This window comes from Pan troglodytes, chromosome 6 (genome assembly GCF_028858775.2).
Source record: "Pan troglodytes isolate AG18354 chromosome 6, NHGRI_mPanTro3-v2.0_pri, whole genome shotgun sequence".
NCBI lineage: Eukaryota > Metazoa > Chordata > Mammalia > Primates > Hominidae > Pan > Pan troglodytes.
Window position 1 is genome coordinate 32,144,277 of NC_072404.2, and position 18,082 is coordinate 32,162,358.

The 18,082-nt window shown below is 43.2% G+C and overlaps 1 protein-coding gene across 5 annotated transcripts in view; it reads left to right on the forward strand.

Moving 5' to 3' along the window:
• The window catches only part of SNX10 (sorting nexin 10), an 82,166-nt gene that overhangs the window by 47,330 nt on the left and 16,754 nt on the right, over window positions 1–18,082 (forward strand). For 3 of the 5 annotated variants that reach the window (XM_001161850.7, XM_001161811.6, XM_001161774.6), the window contains exon 2: window positions 6,955–7,001. In XM_001161850.7, the coding sequence (XP_001161850.1) occupies window positions 6,978–7,001 (24 nt within the window). In that variant the 5' untranslated portion in view covers window positions 6,955–6,977. Of the gene's footprint in view, window positions 1–6,954; window positions 7,002–17,504; window positions 17,626–18,082 lie in introns of all 5 variants that reach the window. The other 2 variants (XM_001161647.6, XM_063815275.1) reach the window with 1 other exon arrangement.

Genomic DNA, 18,082 nt, shown 5'->3' on the forward strand with positions numbered 1-18,082 from the left:
GAGCTTGATCTTTTTTTTTTTTTTTTTTTTTTTTTTTTTGACAGAGTCTCACTCACCCAGGTTGGAGTGCAGCGGCATGATCTCGGCTCACTGTAACCTCTGCCTCCCAAGTTTAAGCGATTCTCCTGCCTCAGCCTCCCGAGTAGCTGGAATTACAGGGTAGCTGGGATTACAGGCGCCTGCCACCATGCCTGGCTAATTTTTCTATTTTTAGTAGAGACGGGGTTTCACCATATTGGCCAGGCTGGGGTCTGGAACTCCTGACCTTGTGATCCACCTGCCTTGGCCTCCCAAAGTGCTGGGATTACAGGTGTGAGCCACCCCACCTGGCTGATCTTTTTTTTTTTTTTTTTTTTTTTTAAATAGTTGGTTCTGAGACTTTGATCTTGTCAAAAGAAAAAGTTACAAAAAATTTTGTTTAAAAATTAAATTGGCTTTTATTAGTGATTCATGAATCAGGGAGCACCTGATCTAAAGATTTAGAAAAAATCTTTGCCGTTTTTATTTTAAATAATGATATAAACCGTACTTGTTATTCCTTATTTCATCATTTGAAAAAATATGTGATCCTTTCTCACTCCTTACATGTATAGTCAGTCCACAAACTTTTGGTCAGTAGTTTACTTGTCAGTGAGATCTCCCATAGGCATGTAGACCAAGCCTAGCATTGCAAATGTTTTGGCCTGTTGACCTCAGAAAGGTATTATTAAGGTATAGTATATAAGTACTGAAGGCACAGTAATGGCTTGCTCTGTAGTAGGGGTCTGCAAACTACTGCCACCAGTTTTTGTAGATAAAGTTTAACTGGAACCCAACCATGTTCATTCAGTTAGGCATCTGTGAGTGCCTTTTCACTATGCACTGCAGACTTGAGTAGGAGATGGAGAGACCCTGTGGCCTACAAAACCTCAAATATTTACTATCTGACCCTCTACAGAAAAAGATTGCCAAGTGGTACTTTATAGAATTTTATCTTTGCTTCATAGATATTTTGCATTTTATAGAAAAAGTATTCCAAGGTAGAAAATAGAGGAAGCTTTCTCCTCGAGTTTTCGGTTTGGGCAGATCTGTGTACCATGCTCTCAGGGCAGTGGGGTTGTGAAGAGATACACGAGTCTCTCAGATGAGTCTTCAGGACTGCCATGTTTCCCAGGAAGGGGATAACCCATGTGTCTGCTGCCTGTGTGTATCCAGCTGTAATGTCGCCAGCAGGTTTGAGAAATCATTCCTGTTGTTTGATGTGGTTGTGCGAGTTTATCTTTTTTCATTTGTTTATTTTAGAGACAGAGTCTCGCTCTGTTGTCTAGGCTGGAGTGTAGTGGTGCAAATAGCTCACTGCAGCCTAACCTCCTGGGCTGAAGGGATCCTCCCACCTCAGCCTCCTGAGTAGTTAGGAATACAGGTGTGCACCACCATCCCTGGCTGATTTTTTGTTTTAAAATGAAAAATTCAAACAATGTGGAAACCAAGCCACGCCCAGCTTGATTGTGAGATTTAATTTCTTGGAATGGGCTGGGTGCGATGACTTACACCTGTTATTGAGCACTTTGGGAGGCTGAGGCAGGAGGATGGCTTGAGGCCAGGAGTTTGAGACCAGCCTGGGCAACATAGGGATATACCATCTCTACAAAAATTTAAAAAATTACTCAGGCATGGTGGCTTGTTCCTGTAGTCTCGGCTGCTAGGGAGGCTGAGGTGGGACGATCACTTGAGCCTAGGAATCTGAGGCAACAGTGAGCTATAATTGTGCCACTGCATTCTAGCCTGGGTGACAATGAGACCCTGTCTCTAAAATGAAATAAAATAAAAATAATAATTCTTACAATGAAGGTAAGAGAGAAGGAGAATGGGTGGCCATCCAGGTGTGATGGGGGTTCTTCATTGGTGGAAGAGAGAGAGAATACTCTAGAGACAGCCTAGCAGAGGTCACTGGGAGGCAGATATCCATACTTGGCATAACAATCTTTCAGTGAGACAAGAATTCTCTATGTGCATTTTTTTTTTTTTTGAGATGGAGTCTCGCTCTGTTGTCCAGGCTGGAGTGCAGTGGTGTGATCTTGACTCACTGCAACCTTGGCTTCCCGGGTTCAAGCAGTTCTCCTGTCTCAGCCTCCCAAGTAGCTGTGTATGCCACCATGCCCGGCTAATTTTTATATTTTCAGTAGAGACAGGGTTTCACCATATTGGTCAGGCTGGTCTTGAACTGCTGACCTCAAGTGATCTATCTGCTTCAGCCTCCCAAAGTGCTGGGATTACAGGCATGAGCCACCACACCCAGCCCTCTATGTGCATTATTATGACAGACACATAAGGTAGCCTGGGGAGTTTGGAAATCTATACAAATCTAAAATTTTCCAACTCACCTAAAGGGCTTAGTTTTGTCAGGGAGCAATTTCTTTTTCTCTCTCTTTCTCTTTCTGTCCTGCTCCCTTCCCTTCCCTTCCCTTCCCTTCCCTTCCCTTCCCTTCCCTTCCCTTCCCTCCCCTCCCCTCCCCTCCCCTCCCCTCTTTCTCTGTTTCTCTTCTTTCTTTCTCTCTCTCTCTCTTTCTTTCTTTCCTTCTTTCTTTTTTTTTTTTTTTAGGTGCAGTCTTGCTCTTGTTGCCCAGGCTGGAGTGCAGTGGCACGATCTTGGCGCACTGCAACCTGCACCTCCCAAGTTCAAGTGATTCTCCTGCCTCAGCCTCCCAAGTAGCTGGGATTATAGGCATGTGCCACCATACCCGGCTGATTTTTGTATTTTTAGTAGAGACGGGGTTTCACCATGTTTGCCAGGCTGGTCTCAAACTCCTGACCTCAGGTGATCTGGCTGCCTAGGCCTCCCAAAGTGTTGGGATTACAGGCGTGAGCCACTGCGCCTGGCCTCAGGGAGCAATTTCTGATTGGCAGCTTTGGTTTGCTAAATTATAGACAGTTGACCTTTTATCTCAAACCATACAATTGTGCTGTCGTTGAATTTCCTTCTCCCCACCAGTAAATGCCATGGCAAGTTCTAGTACCAAATGATACTTTCTCTTGTGTTATAAAGGTAGCATCTCTTAATACATTTGAATTTGCTATTTATTTTACATGAAATAAAAATAATTTATGTTAAAATTACTATTCTGAGAGCATTATGCTATTTACTGTATTTAAAATAATTACTTTAAAAAGTTTACAATTAATGTTACTAGGAAAATTCAGACAATGTGGAAGTGTATAGAGCTTAGAAAATGAAATGATCACCATTTTCACTGTACAGATTTACAGTATTAGAGGTTGACCATGATAGTTCACTTGATGTTTTGGAACAACTGGTTGAAACTGCTTTCAACTTTCCCAAGTTTCCTGTTTTCTTTTTTATTTTCTTTTACTTTTATATTTTGAGACAGGGTCTCACTGTAACCCAGGCTGGAGTGCAGTGGCATGATCATGGCTCACCGCAGCCTTGACCTCCCAGGCTCAAGCAGTCCTCCCACCTCAGCCTCCCAAGTAGCTGGGACCACAGGCGCATGCTACCATGCCCAGCTAATTTTTGTATTTTTTGTAGAGATGGGGTTTCGCCATGTTATCCAGGCTGGTCTCGAACTCCTAAGTGATCTGCCCGCCTCAACCTCCCAAAGTGCTGAGATTACAGGTGTGAGCCCCCAGGGCCAGTTTCCTACTTCATAGTTGGACTTGGTCTGTAGCATCTTAAGGTGGCCAATTATCAGACTCCTATTAGATAGAACTGCACAGTTCTGCCTGGCTGGGAAAAGCTCAAGCCCTCTGGGGAAAATTAAGACCCCAACTTTGAACCATTTGTTCACATTACAGAGTCATGGAGGTAGCCTGTGGCATTGGAAGGCCACCCTAGGGAAGCAGACTGGCTTTGGTTGCAGTGGAACTTGAGCACTTGCGCTCTTTCATAGTGTGACCTTGGGCAACTTAACCCCTTAACCCCTCTGACCTTCCGCTTTCTTACTTGTGAAGTGGGGATATTCAAATCCTCACAGGACAGTTGTGAAGTTTAATTACACAAGGAAACACAGCTATGCCCTGTTGGAGAAATTCAGTCAAATGGGAGAGACAGAGGGTATCTAAACATCATGATGCAAGCGAAGTTAAGGGCACCAGGGGACTGCACAGCACGTGGTTGTGTAATGGGGCAGAGAGCCGGGGAAGTGATTTCTGTGCAGAATCCTGGCAGAGTTTGCTGGTGCCTGGAAAGGGTGAAAGTATGAGGGTAGAGGTTCAGCCGTGTGGAGCACGTGATGTGGGTGGGGAGCATGGCCAGATCCTGAGATTGTGGAACCCACTGGCTAACTTGGCTCTGGTGCAGGAATCCCATGATAACCGGACTTGAGCCGCTCCTCCTCCTGGCCTCCTCCCCTTGGCATGACCCAGGCCTTCTGTGTAGAGGGCCTTTTTCCTTTTGCTTTCCTGGCTATCTCACACCGTTCTTTAGGCCTCAGCGGAAGTGCCATTTTCTCAGTAAACCCTCTCCACCCCCACTTAGTCCCTCCATTCTTTAAAATTTTGTTTTAAATGGTAAAAAACACACAACCTAAAATGTACCATCTGATCCATTTCTAGGTGTACAGTTCAGTGGTGTGAAGGATGTTCACATTGTTGTGCCGTTGATCTTCTGAACTCTTTTCATCTTGCACAACTGAAACTCTGTACCCACTCAGCTGCCCCCCACCCCCTCTCCCTCCCATACTTGGCAGCCACCATTCTACTTTCTGTCTCTGAATTTTTTTTTTTTTTTTTTGAGATGAGGTCTCTCACTCAAGCTGGAGTGCAGCAGCACAGTCTCAGCTCACTGCAACTTTTGCTTCCCAGGCTCAAGTGATCCTCCTACCTCAGCCTGCTGAGTAGCTGAGACCACGGGCGTGCCACGACTCCTGGATAAGTTTTTGTTTTTGGTAGAGTTGGGGTTTTGCCCTGTTGGCCAGGCTGGTCTCTAACTCCTGACCTCAGGTGATCTGCTTGCCTTGGCCTCCCAAAGTGCTGGGATTACAGGTGTGAGCCACCACACCTGGCCTCTGCCTCTGCATGTGACTGCCCTTGGTACTTCATACAAGTGGAATCATACGGTGTCTGTCTTTTTGTGACTGGCTTATTTCATTTGGCCTATGTCCTCCAGGTTTATCCCTGTTGTGTGTTTTTCCATTCCTATCACATGGTGTCCTTTCCTATCAGTTCCACGTTATAATTAGGAAGTCGCCTCCAAAGCTCTGAGCCTGCTGTGTACTCCACCGTGTGTCCTGCTTCCACCTCAGCCCATGGCACATAGCAGGAGCTCCACAAAGAGTGACTGAACAGAATCTCCAGTTCCAACCCCAGTCTGTCTTTCCAACCTAATCTCGACTGGTCCCCTCTTGACTAGCTTCTTATAGCTGCTGCAATAAATTACCACAAGCTTGATATTTAGAACAGCAGAAATTTATTCTGTTACAATTTGGGATGCTGGAAGTCCAAAATCCAGGTGGCAGCAGAGCCGTGCTCCCCTGCAGAGGCCCTAGGGAAGAATCCCCTCCTTGCTTCTTCCAGCCCCAGGGGCTCCATGGCTGGGGGCTGCATCCCTCCCCCTCCTCGTCTTCGTCTTCACATGTTCTTCTCTGTGTTCTCCTCTCTTTCTCTTATATGGGCACTTGCCATCAGATTTAGGGTTCACTCCAGTCATCCAGGATGATTTTATCTTGAGATTCTTAATTATGTCTCCAAAGACTCTTTTTTCAAATAAAGTCACATTCACAGGTTCTGTGGATCAGGACATGGACATATCTTCATGGCAGCCACAATTCCACCCCACTACACCCTCTGAGAACCCTGTCCCCCAGCTGATCTGGCCTGGTCACGATCTCTGGACCACAGGGCACGCTTTTCACCAGGCTCTGTGGGTGTTGTTGTTGCTCCTCCGCTCCCCTGGAGGTCCTGCTTTTTTTCCTTGAACACTGAGATCCCCTGCTCTCCCATTCCCTCTCCATGGGTCCTCTGACTGCTCCAGGGGAGAGGGACTCCCTTCCTCTTGGAAAGCTTCCTGCTGCTGCTCGGGTGCAGCTCGCTTGCCCCTTCCAGAGGCCCTGTGGGGTCTCTCGTCTGCACCTCCACACGGCCCTGGAAGCGGAGCCTGTGTTCCTGCTTCCCTGTGTTCCCTGTGGTGCCAGTGACATGAGTATAGAGACTCTGGGAATACGTGTGGGGGATAATATGGACCCGGAAGGTGGGCTCAGACACATACTGTTGTTATCAAAGTGAAGGCAAATAGCAGACCTGCAGTCATAGTCACCCTCAGTTGTAAGAATACATATGTGTGGATATAGGCAGGGAATTTAAATTTGCTTTTTGTTTTTGGCAGGGAGCAGGTGTTAAATCTAATGAGCTTACATACCAAGTGGGTTTAAAGAACAATTGACAACCCCAGAGACATGCAGGGCCTGGAATCAAACAACAGGCTGGCTGCACTACTCAGAAGGTCAGAGTCAAGGTCCTGACTTTCTCCTGCTGAGGGCCACACCATCTCTTATGTGACCTCTGGAGTAATTTAAGTGTCACAGGAAGGGCCTGATCCCAGAAGGTTTGAGTTTCCGGTAAAAGCGTCAGGGCTGCCTCTGGTGGTGGATCTCTCTGCGCGTCTTTTCCAGCCAGCATCCCCCCGCACATGGCTTCTGCTCCCCGGCATCTCCAGCTTCCTCCCCAATTCACTAAGGCTCCAGCCCCAGCCTGACTGGCTGGCCTTGCAGTTTGAAGGTCTGTCATCATCCAGCTGCCTTGGACTCATTGGGGTCCAGACTCCTAACCCCTGGTGTGGACTGATGTTCACCTTGGTCCTGCCAGCAGGAGAGGGCAGTGTGGGAGGAGCAGAGGCTCACATGTCAGGGACTGTGGGGCCGGGGGGGCTCTGTCAGGGGATTTGGGTCGGAGGCCATGAGTGGTGTATCCACTCCAGTTTGGAGGTTCCAAATCACCCAGTGTGGATATCTTATTTTTCAGATTGATCGTGTCCTGTGCTGAAGATGTTTCCGGAACAACAGAAAGAGGTATGTCATCACAAATCCAAAAATAAATAACCCACATATTTTGATTCACACAGGTTAGTTCTTCATTCGCGAACCATAAACCCATGGGTTGCTTGAGGAGGTTTCATGAAAGACCAAAGGCCCACCCTCCTGTACCTGCTCCTCTACTCCCACCATTGGTGCCTGCATAGCCTTCATTTTGGGTTCCAGTGACTCAGCTGTGGAGCACATTCCCACCCACAGCTCGTGACTCAGAATTCTCCCAGGCTCTGCCTCCCACCCCTTGGCTTGGAGCAGTATCCATCCAGTCTGCCTTCCTGCTTTTTTACTCCATTGACTCATCCCTGAATTCTCCTTCCTTCAGGTAGCAGCCCAGGAGAATTTCTGCCATTAGTTTCAGGTTTACCCGACTTGTTGCCTGGGCTTGGTTTCATACAACACTGGCAAAACTGGCCCTTCTGCCTGCAGCCTGGCTTCCCAGGCCTCCATGCCTGCCCCCTGAGCCTCTCCCTGACTGGGAGGAGCGTAGGACAGCCCTCATGCCAGCCCCGGCTGAGTGTCCCTCCTTTGGCAGTACGCATTGCCCTGCCTGCTGTGGTGCAGTGCACATCATCACTTGGTGAGGCTGATGAAGTGGAGAAGCAGCACAGGGGCCTGTCTAGGGAGTGTGCACACACACGTGCACACACATGCACACGAGTCACACATTCATACAGTCACATGGTCCCAGCTCACCCTGCACAAGTTGAAAGCATGAAACCATTTATTTCAGAGAATCTTTCCAGAAAGTCCTTTGCTAGCTCTCACATCTTTAATTTCAGCCCTATCCTTGGCTTCACGTTCTTCTCAGCAGTCCAGCCTTGCTTGCATCCCTTAACTCTAGGCTGGGCTTCCCCATTTTCAAAGGCAGTGTTTTGGTTTGTTTTTTAACTTTTAAAAATTGGGCTAGACGGGCATGGTGGCCTGTGCCTGTGGTCCTACGTACTCGGGAGGCTGAGGTGGGAGGATTGCTTGAGCCTGGGAGCCAGAGGTTGCAGTGAGCCAAGATTACGCCACCACACTTCAGCCCCGGCGACAGAGCAAGACCCTGTCTCAAACGAAAAACCAAAAACCAAAATAATTGGCTGGGCACCATGACTCATGCCTGTAATCCCAGCACTTTGGGAGACCGAGGTGGTTGGATTACTTGAGGTCAGGAGTTCGAGACCAGCCTGTCCAACATGGGGAAACCCCATCTCTACTAAAAATACCAAAATTAGCTGGGCGTAGTGGCATGCGTCTGTAGTTCCAGCTACTTGGGAGGCTGAGGCACAAGAATCTCTTGAACCTGGGAGGTGGAGGTTGCAGTGGGCTGAGATCATGCCACTGCACTCCAGCCTGGGTGACAAAGCGAGACTCTGTCTCAGAAAAAACCCACAAAAAACAAAAAAATTGGGCTATATTATGTATAGTAAAATGCATAAAGTGTTCCAATCTTATGTATGTAGCTCAATGGATTTTTGTCTTTTTGTTTTAGTAGAGACAGGGTCTCTCTTTGTTGCCTAGATTGTTCTCAAACTTCTGGCTTCAAGCAATCCTCCTGCCTCAGCCTCCCAAAGAGCTGGGATTGCAGACATGAGCCACTGATCATGGCCTAAATGGATTTTTATATACCTGTGTAACTACCACTCAGATCAAAGTATAGATGTTTCTGGCTCCCCAGAAGGTACTGTGTGCCCTTTTCCAGTCAGTCCCCCTCACTTCCACCCCTAGAGGTGACCTTACACAATACGTATACCAGGCATGCTTTTTTCCATCTCATTTTAAGTAATACTGAGACCAAGCTGCTTGTTCCGGGAAATACCCGCCCATGAAGTTAATGAAACTGCAAAGTTAAGGGCATAGTTCCCACAGGACTGCCCTTGTCTCCAACACCAATTGCAAGCTTGGGGCTTTCCTGAACCACCTTCAAGTTTAATAATTCACAAGAAAAACTCACAGAACTCAGAGCTATTATCCTCACAGATGCTGCTTTTTATAGAGAAAGAACACAAACGAGAACCAGCCAAAGCAAGAGCTGGACGCATGGGCAGTCAGGTGGGGTCCAAGGGCAGAGTTTCTGGTCGTCCTCCCAAAGGAGCCATGGGCGGAGTTATCCTCCCAGCACCCATGTGTGACAGTGTACAGAGTCACTTGGTGTAGCTGGAATGATCGCCTGGCTTCAAATCCATTGCTCTTAGAACAAAGTCAAAACACCTCACGTGGTCTCTAGCACTCTGCAGGATCCAAACCTCCTTCTTTCTCCAGACTTCTTTCCTGTGCCCCACCTACCACTCCAGTGCACTTCTTGTTCCTTATTTCAGAGCTTATTTTAGAGCCTTGAATGCTCCATGCACTCCGACCCCCATGGACTTTTACAGATGTTTTTTTCCACTGCCTGGAATAATCTCTTCCCCTAGCCTTCGTACTGTGTTGACTGGCTAACTTCTACTTATCCTTCAGGCATCGGCTTAGAAGTCAAGAAGAAGCTTTCTAAACCTTTAACTATATAAAAGATATTTTTATCTAATCAGCTCCTCAGCAGCACCCTGTAGTCAATGCCAGTTAGAAATAGAGAAGGTTTAGGTCAAGCCTTTCATATCCTAGTGTCTGGTTGTTTAGTGGAAAGTAATTCAGGTTCCACCTAATCGAATATGTAAGGACCAAATGCAGTATGACTGATTGTTTTGGAATCTAGACCAAGGGTACACTGAGTATGGAAGCACTTTTCTCTCAGTACCCACAGCAAACATTACTAATTAATCATGAGGTTGGCACGTGAATTGAGATTTATTTACCATCCTTGTAACAAGATTCATACAGCCTGGGAGTGACATCTTGGTTCTGTCTAAATGGCAGTACTGACCTTAAAATTTAGTAATTTTTTTTTTTACATTTTGGGGGTGAGGAATCAAATGTAGTCTCTCTTGTTAAAACAGCTTTATGACTGTAATAAATCTAGAAAGAGGAGAAAAGGGAGTGAGAATCTCCCTTGTTAGTTAAGCATGTTCCATTTGCACATTGGTTTGAATTCCCAGGAGAGCAGTATCCGAGCTGATGGATCTTCTCCATAAAAAGGCCTTGGCATTGGGCCATTGTGAAATTAAAATGAATTCAGAGTCATTCATGCATGCAACTTTAATTTACAATTAAAATATTATGGTTACATATTTTAATAAGAATAATTATATGGACCCAACTGAATCAACTCTTCTGTTTAATGAGACAGAACCCAGACTCCAAATGGAAAGGCAGGTGGCTGTGACAGGAAGCGCATTTCAGACAGTGTCTTTTGTGGAGCTAGGCATTTTTATTCTTTTTATATTCGAATGTCCAGAGTGAGCTGTTTGATTTTTCTACACTACTCAGGATGCTTGCCTCAGCCTTGCTGAACTCATCTTGTGGGGTGTATGAGTGAGCATTTGCTCCAGCTGCACACAGTCCCTTTCATGGAGTCGGACATTCTTGCCCAAGCGCCCGCTCCCTCCTCCATAAGGGCACTGGGCTCTTTCCTTGGCACAGGGCTCACTTGGTGTAACTAGACTGTTCCTCCCTGTGTGATGTGACCTGAAGTGTGGGCTGAAACCCCTTTTGAATGTACGTGTGCATGCGTGCATATCTCCCCTGCTCTCCTGGATCATGATGGCTGCATTCTACTTTTAGAGATTCATCCCTTTAGGATAAGTGCTTTTCCCCTTCCCAAATGCACATGCTTCATACTAGGTATAACAGCAGCTTCTAGGCAACTCCAGTTATTGACACCTTAGCGATGATATATCCATCACTTCTTTGGCAGGGAATATCCTGAGTAGGACAGGCCGAAGTGGGCCCCAGAGAGTTGCACAAACCATGAGGACCCCACCACTGAGGGAGGAGATGGGGCACTATGGGGAGAGCTGGCAGGGAGGGATGTGTTGCCATTTTGGATGAGCAGCCCCTAAGGTTAATATTAATATGTCTAAGATATGCTTATGCTGACCCATGGTAATATTTTGGACTTCCTCTAGGAAAGTATGCTTTTGATATTCGGAAACTGACTGGAAACTGACTGGTCTGGAACTGATGAATATCTTTAACAAATAAATAATATTAGCTAGGATCCTGTGATGCCGGGTACTTTGATGGGAAGCAACAAGACAAAACATTTTATCACTCCCCAAAACCTAAATTTGTTGTTCCTCTCTCCCTCCTTTCTTCTTCTTCCCTTTTTCCCCTCCCATCCTCCATTTTTCTCAGTCTCTGTTATACTCAGTTATTAAGTGTTCCTGTTTGAAAAAATAGTTAAGTTTCCATAAGAGGCAATTTACAGTCTTCTGTAAGCAAAGAAAGGCAGCTGGGAATATTGTCTTCACACATACACACCAGGTTTCAGAGAAGGCTGTTATCATTCTGAGCACTACATTTGTGTTACAGGTACTGTGAGGACTCTGATATTTTTTTCTGAGCTTGTCCCAGAGAAAGATCTTCCTTCCTTTTTTTTTTCTTAACCCTTCTTCCAGATTTTAAAATAATTGTTCACTGCAGAACATTTTTGGAAAAGTATACAGGAAAAAATAAAACTTTGAGCTATTTCTTTCTAGTCTTTTTCTATATATATGTATATGTCATTTTTAGAAAATTGAGATCATACAGAATTTATAGTTTAATATCTCACTCTTCCAGCTTAGTGTTCTAACACATTTCAAGAAATACTTCACCAGCTCTGATTAAATTAGAAGTGGCTTAGGAAAAGAAAGAATTAGTAAACATAAATTCATCTTCGAATTGTTAAGAAATGAACAAAGAATAACTTTACAGTGGAGAAATCTGACAAACACTTCCTCAGCCAGGTGATCACTGTTAATACCCACAGTGATGTTATGTTGCTAGCATGTGGAAGTGATATCACCTGAAAGTGATAAAAATGGCACTTTACCCTCCGAAATAGGTAGCCTTCCTTCCAAAAACCTATAACACCAATCTAATCATGAGACAAACATCAGACAAATCTGCAGAATACCTGCGAGGGCTCCTCAAATTGTCAAGGTCATGAAAAACAAGGAATGCCTGAGAAGCTGTCACAGCCAAGAGGAGCCCAAGGAAACACAATGACCAAATATAATGTATCTCGAGTGGGATCCTGGAACAACAGATTAATGACATTAGGTGAAAACTAAAGCAATCAAGCAATCTGTTTTTTGTTTGTTTGTTTGTTTGTTTTTGAGACCGAGTCTCACTCTGTCGCCCAGGCTGGAGTGCAGTGGCGCGATCTCGACTCACTGCAAACCCCACCTCCCGGGTTCACACCATTCTCCTGCCTCAGCCTCCTGAGTAGCTGGGACTACAGGTGCCTGCCACCACGCCCAGCTAATTTTTTGTATTTTTAGTAGAGGCGGGGTTTCACCATGTTAGCCAGGATGGTCTAGATCTCCTGACCTCGTAATCTGCCTGCCTCGGCCTCCCAAAGTGCTGGGATTACAGGTGTGAGCCACTGTGCCCGACCAGCAATCTTAATGAAGTATGGACTTCAGTTAATAATAACATGTCAATATTGATTAATGAATTGTTACAAAGGCAGCATGCTAATATAAAATGTTAATAATAGGGGAAGCTGGGTGTGGGATATGTAGGACCACTCTGTACTATCTTCATAATTTCTCTATATCTAAAACTGTTTAAAATAAAAAGTTTATTTTAAAACAAATATCATTGACATATATATGCTCACATAAAAAGATTCTGAAAGATTGTACAGTGAATAAACCAATAAACAAAATAGTATTTATAAATGTAGGTTATGCTCCTGTTTGTGTTAAAAAATTGCATAAAGCTGGGTGTGTTGGTGCATGCATGTAATTCCAGCTACTTGGCCAAGGCGAGATCACTTGAGCCCAGGAGTTCAAGGCTGCATTGAGCGATCATCAATAGCCACAGCATTCCACCCTATGCAATGGAGTAAGACCTTGCCTCTTCAACCCCCAAAACAAAAAAATACACAAGGTAGAGATGATAATAAAATGAACCCCCATATGTGTACCTACCAACCAGCTTCAACAATTTACTAACTCATTATTAACTCATAGCCGAGCTATATCCCCACCCCACCTATTTCCTCCTGCTACCACAGTCAATTATTTGGAAACAAATTCTAGATATTATATAATTTCATCTGTAAATATTTCAGTATGCATTTCTAACAAATGACCTTTTTAAAAAATGAACCACATTATCACATGTTAAATAATTAAACAATTCCTTCATATCATCAAATATTCAGTGTGCAAATTACCTTGATTATTTTGAAAAAAATTATATACTTGGTTGTTCTAATTCTCTATTTAATTAGGATTCAGATAAGGACCACACATTGCATTTGGTTGATACATTGTTTAAAGTCTTTAATTCTCTCTTTTCCCCCTTTTGCAATTTATTTGTGGAAGAAATTGCATCTTTTGCCTTATGGAGGTTTTCACATTCTAGATTTTGCTGAGTGCATCCTTGTGGATGCCAATTATTTCTTATTGCAGAAGAGGAGGTTTTTTTTTTCTGCACTTTTCCTGATGTGTTACAAGATATGAAAAGGTAACTCGCTGATTTGGGATACTACTTGTGTAAAGAAACTTGAAACATTGTGAGCTATTATAAGTCATGTAAAAGGCAGGTCTAGCTAAATCTCATTCACAGTTGTTTATCCTGAAGTAATAAAAGCTTTTCAAAAAATCATCATTCAGTACCACCAGAGGATGGTATTTAAACATACTCCATGCTGTAGAGTGGCAAGTAATATCCCTTGTCATATGTCTCTTATTTGTTACAGCTGTTATTAGGAAATAAAGGAAGGTTGCTTGATATATTCCTTTTGCCCTTCTATTTTGTTATTTGTAAAGAATATAGTATATGAAATGTGCTAGATTTTAGTTGTGAAATTGTTATATGGGGGTCCTGAATAGCACTCTGGTGATTAACACACTGGTAAATGCTTTTTTTTTTTTTTTTTTTGGGGGGTGGAGACAGAGTCTTGGTCTGTCGGCCAGGCTGGAGTGCAGTGGCACGATCTCAGCTGCTCACTGCAACCTCCGCCTCCCAGACTCAAGCAATTCTCCTGCCTCAGCCTCCCGAGTAGCTGGAATTACAAGTGTGTGCCACCACACCTGGCTAATTTTTATATTTTTAGCAGAGACGGGGTTTCACCATGTTGGCCAGGCTGGTCTCAAACTCCTCACCTCAGGTAATCTGCCTGCCTTGGCCTCTCAAAGTGCTGGGATTATAGGCTTGAGCCACCATGCCCAGCCCACACTGGTAAATTCTATAATCATTAGTTGTATGGAAAAGTACCTAGTGCATTGTTGTTGCACAATATATTTTAAGTGAATGAATGAGTCTCCAGTGTAAATACATGAACATGTAAAACACTACTTTGAAATAGGAAAAGAATGTCCCAAGAAAAAGAACAAACTGAGACAAGTTTACATTTTTATGTTAGAAAATTCTCATCAAAGCTATGAAAAATTAGTATTCACTTAACACCTAGACATTCTGCTTTATTAGCTTTCGTCTTTTGTGATCTTTCTGTAATCTAAGTAAATATTTTGACAGTTAACACCTACTCATCTTTACTGTGCTACAAAGATTCAAACTAAGCTATGATGGAAAATTTAAAAAAACACACCTATCACAATGGCTAAAATAAAAAATAGTGATAACCCCCACTGGAAACTGTAATAGGTATGTATGTTATATCATTGTGGGGTTAATTGTATTTCCCTAGTGGTTAACGATGTTGAACATCTACGTGCTTGTTTGCCATCTGTATGCCCTATTTGGGTGAAATGTCTCTTCATATCTTTTGCCTGTTTTCTAATTGAATTCTATTTTTTAAATAAGAGTGAGTGAATGAGTGTTTTGAGACAGGGTCTCTCTTGTTGAGGCTGGAGTGCAGTGGTGTGATCTCAGCTCACTGCAACCTCCCACCCACCCACCAGGCTCAAGCAATCCTCCCACCTCAGCTTCCTGAGTAGCTGGGACTACAAGTGTGAGCCAGTACACTCAGCTAATTTTTAATTAGTTTTTAAATGTTTTGTAGAGATGGGGTTTCACCATGTTTCCCAGGCTGGTCTTGAACTCCTGAGCTCAAGTGATCCTCCCACCTTGGCCTCCCAAAGTGCTGGGATTACAGGAGAGAGCCACCTCACCTGTCTGATAGTTTTTTTTTTTTTTTTTAATATATTCTAGATGCAAGTCCTTTATGGAATGTGTAGTTTGCAAATATTTCTTCAATCTTTAATTTGCCCTTTTAACCTTATTCACGGCATCTTTTGCAAAGCAAAGATTTTTAGTTTGGTGAAGCCTAATTGATCACTTTTTCCTTATGTGGATTGCCCTTTTGAGATAAGTTGAAGAACTCTTCTCCTAGTCCTGGGCCGAAAGATTTTCTTTGATTTTTTTTTTTTCTAAAAGTTTTTCTAAAAGTTTTCTCTGATGTTTTGTGTTTGACATTTACATCTGTGGTTTGGTTAGTGTTGATTTTTGTATAAGGTGCACGCTTTAGGTTGAGGTTCATCTCTTGGCCTGTGGATGTCCAGTTGTTCCATAATCATTTGTTGAGAGGCTTTTCCTTCTCCTTTGAATTGTTTTTGCACCTTTGTCAAAAATCAGGTGGGCGTATTTGTGTAGGTCTCTCTCTGGGTTTTCTGTTCTCTTTCACTGATCTTCTGTGTCTATCCCTCTCTAGGACTCCATTGTCTTGCTGCTGTAGCCTTAACATTGGGAAGAAGGCTTCCTCCCACTTTATTCTTTTTCAAAAATTTTTTGGCTATTCTAAGACATTTCCCTTTCCATATAAATTTTAGAATAAGCCCATCTATGTCTTCAAAAAAAGTCTTGCTGAGATTTTTTATAGGAATTGTGTTAAACCTACAGATCAATTTGGGGAGAATTTCTCTCTTTACTATGTTGGGTCTTCCAATTTATGAACATAGTGTGTCTCTGCTTTGATTCCTTTCAATAGCATCTTAGATTTTCAGCATAGAGGACCTCTGCTTTTTAAAAAATTTTGTCAATCAGTTGGTTAATTCTGAAACATTTAATATGCACTTACTATGTGCTAGTACCATGCTTGGTGCTAGAAATACAAAGATGAAATACAAAGCTTTAAGAAGCCAGAAGGACAGAGTTTGAGAAGAGCATGTTGTCTGAACTGGCATTTTAGCTAATAAAAGCAGAAAAAACTTCCCCCTCCAAAACAATACAATTACAGTGAAATTGGAAATTGCCTAATATTTATTATTAGTAAAAGAATCACGAGATAGAACATGTTTGAGAGTACAGTCTTTGGAACAAGGCAGATCTGAGTTTGAAACTTAGCTCAGACAGGTCATTTGACTTTGGGCCAGTTGCTTAAGCTTTAGAAGCCTCATTTAAAAAAACTATAAAGTAGGATGAGAATATACTGAGCTCTGAGGGTTGTTGTAAAGATTGAAGAAAACATTTGTGAAACGGTATAATGCGTGCCACATGTCAAGTGCCCTGGTATAATACAATACAGTTATTTTTATTATTAGTTTCATCTCACTTAAGGGCTAAGGCAAAAAAAAGATAGGGTAGAAGTGGATAATGGTCAAACCTGGGGTGTGGGGATGGGGGAAAAACAGGGAACATTGAAATCAAAGGCTGATTATTATAGGATAACACAGGAATTAGATCTTCAAAGAGTCTAGGAGTCTTCCTTTAGAAGTCTGTTTTCACATGGAGAACAGCAGGGACAGTTAGTCTAAATTTTTAATTCCACTCTGCCTGGCTTTCTCATACTACATATAGTCATTAGGCCCAAGAAGTCATTAAAGTGTTTAATAAGGTTATTAAATTGACTAACTGCAGCTGCTGAAGCAATTTTCCTAGGAAATCCATATGATTCTAGGTAAGGGGCTGTGGAACTGTCCTCTGTGGCTGACAGCCTGTCAACATTCCTTTGAAGGATGGCGGGCAGTGTCGTGAGGGATGCGTCTAATTAAGAGATTAGAGGTGAACCTTGGCTTCTGGGGTGTGCTATTTGTAGCTGAGAGTATGGGGAAACTTCACTAATTCCTACTAATTGCAGAGTGGGGGAGGAGGAGACCCATGTGAATTATAGAATATTTTAAAATAAATGTACTTTTATTACTTTCAAGTACATATTTTAACTCCAACTAGGCTAACAAATTGTTGCCTGGTACAAGTCTTAGGGGACTAAGTTACTGAAGCTATCAGAAGGATTTTCAATTATTTCTACGTAAATAGGTGCTTCTGGAGTTCTTTAGGGTGCTAGAAAACAGTTTGTTCTCCCAGATCTTAAACATTGCTCTTGTATCCTTATGCTATTAATTGGCACATCCTTAGAGGAAGGGGTTTGTTAAATTAAGATAAACTTTAGACCAGCTGCTAAATAACTTGTCATTAATTCATGGAGCCCAAGAACCCAAGTAGATGAGGTTTTAATTTCAAGTGAAGTTTGATTTTCCTTTCCTGAAGGCAGTTTGTTTATTCCTGCAGGCATTTATTTATTCATTAAATGATACTAATGGAAGGCATTGGCTGTATGAGGCATTCAAGTCTTACAAGACAGCCTAAGCTGCCCTACAGGAGCTTAGCGTCTGCTAGAGGAGGCCTACAGGTAATGACAATACAGCACAGTAGGACGTGGTGAGTAGGGACTATGCCCAAGGCAATCCCAGAGACATTAGGGGCCCAGAGGAGGGTCAAATAAGTCATACTGGGTGAATCTGAGAAGGGTTCCCAGAAAAAGTGGTGACCAAGTTGCATTTGAAAAATGAATTGGAGTTGGCAAAAAATAGTAGAAGAAAAGAGAAGATTAAAAAAAAAAAAAAAAAAAAAGGCAGTAGGGTGGCCTAGCAATCCAGGCAGAGAATAGCTTAGTTAAAGGCATGGAAGTGTGAAGTGGCATGTTGCTTATGGGGACCTACTCTTAGCCTTTGAAGATAAGCAGAGTGAAAATCATGAAAGGCTGTATTGTGCTAGCTGAGGAGTTTGAACTTGAAGGTTATGGGGCAGCCTTTGAAGGATTTTCAGAAGGAAAGCAACATCATCAGATACGTGTTTTGGAGCCATTC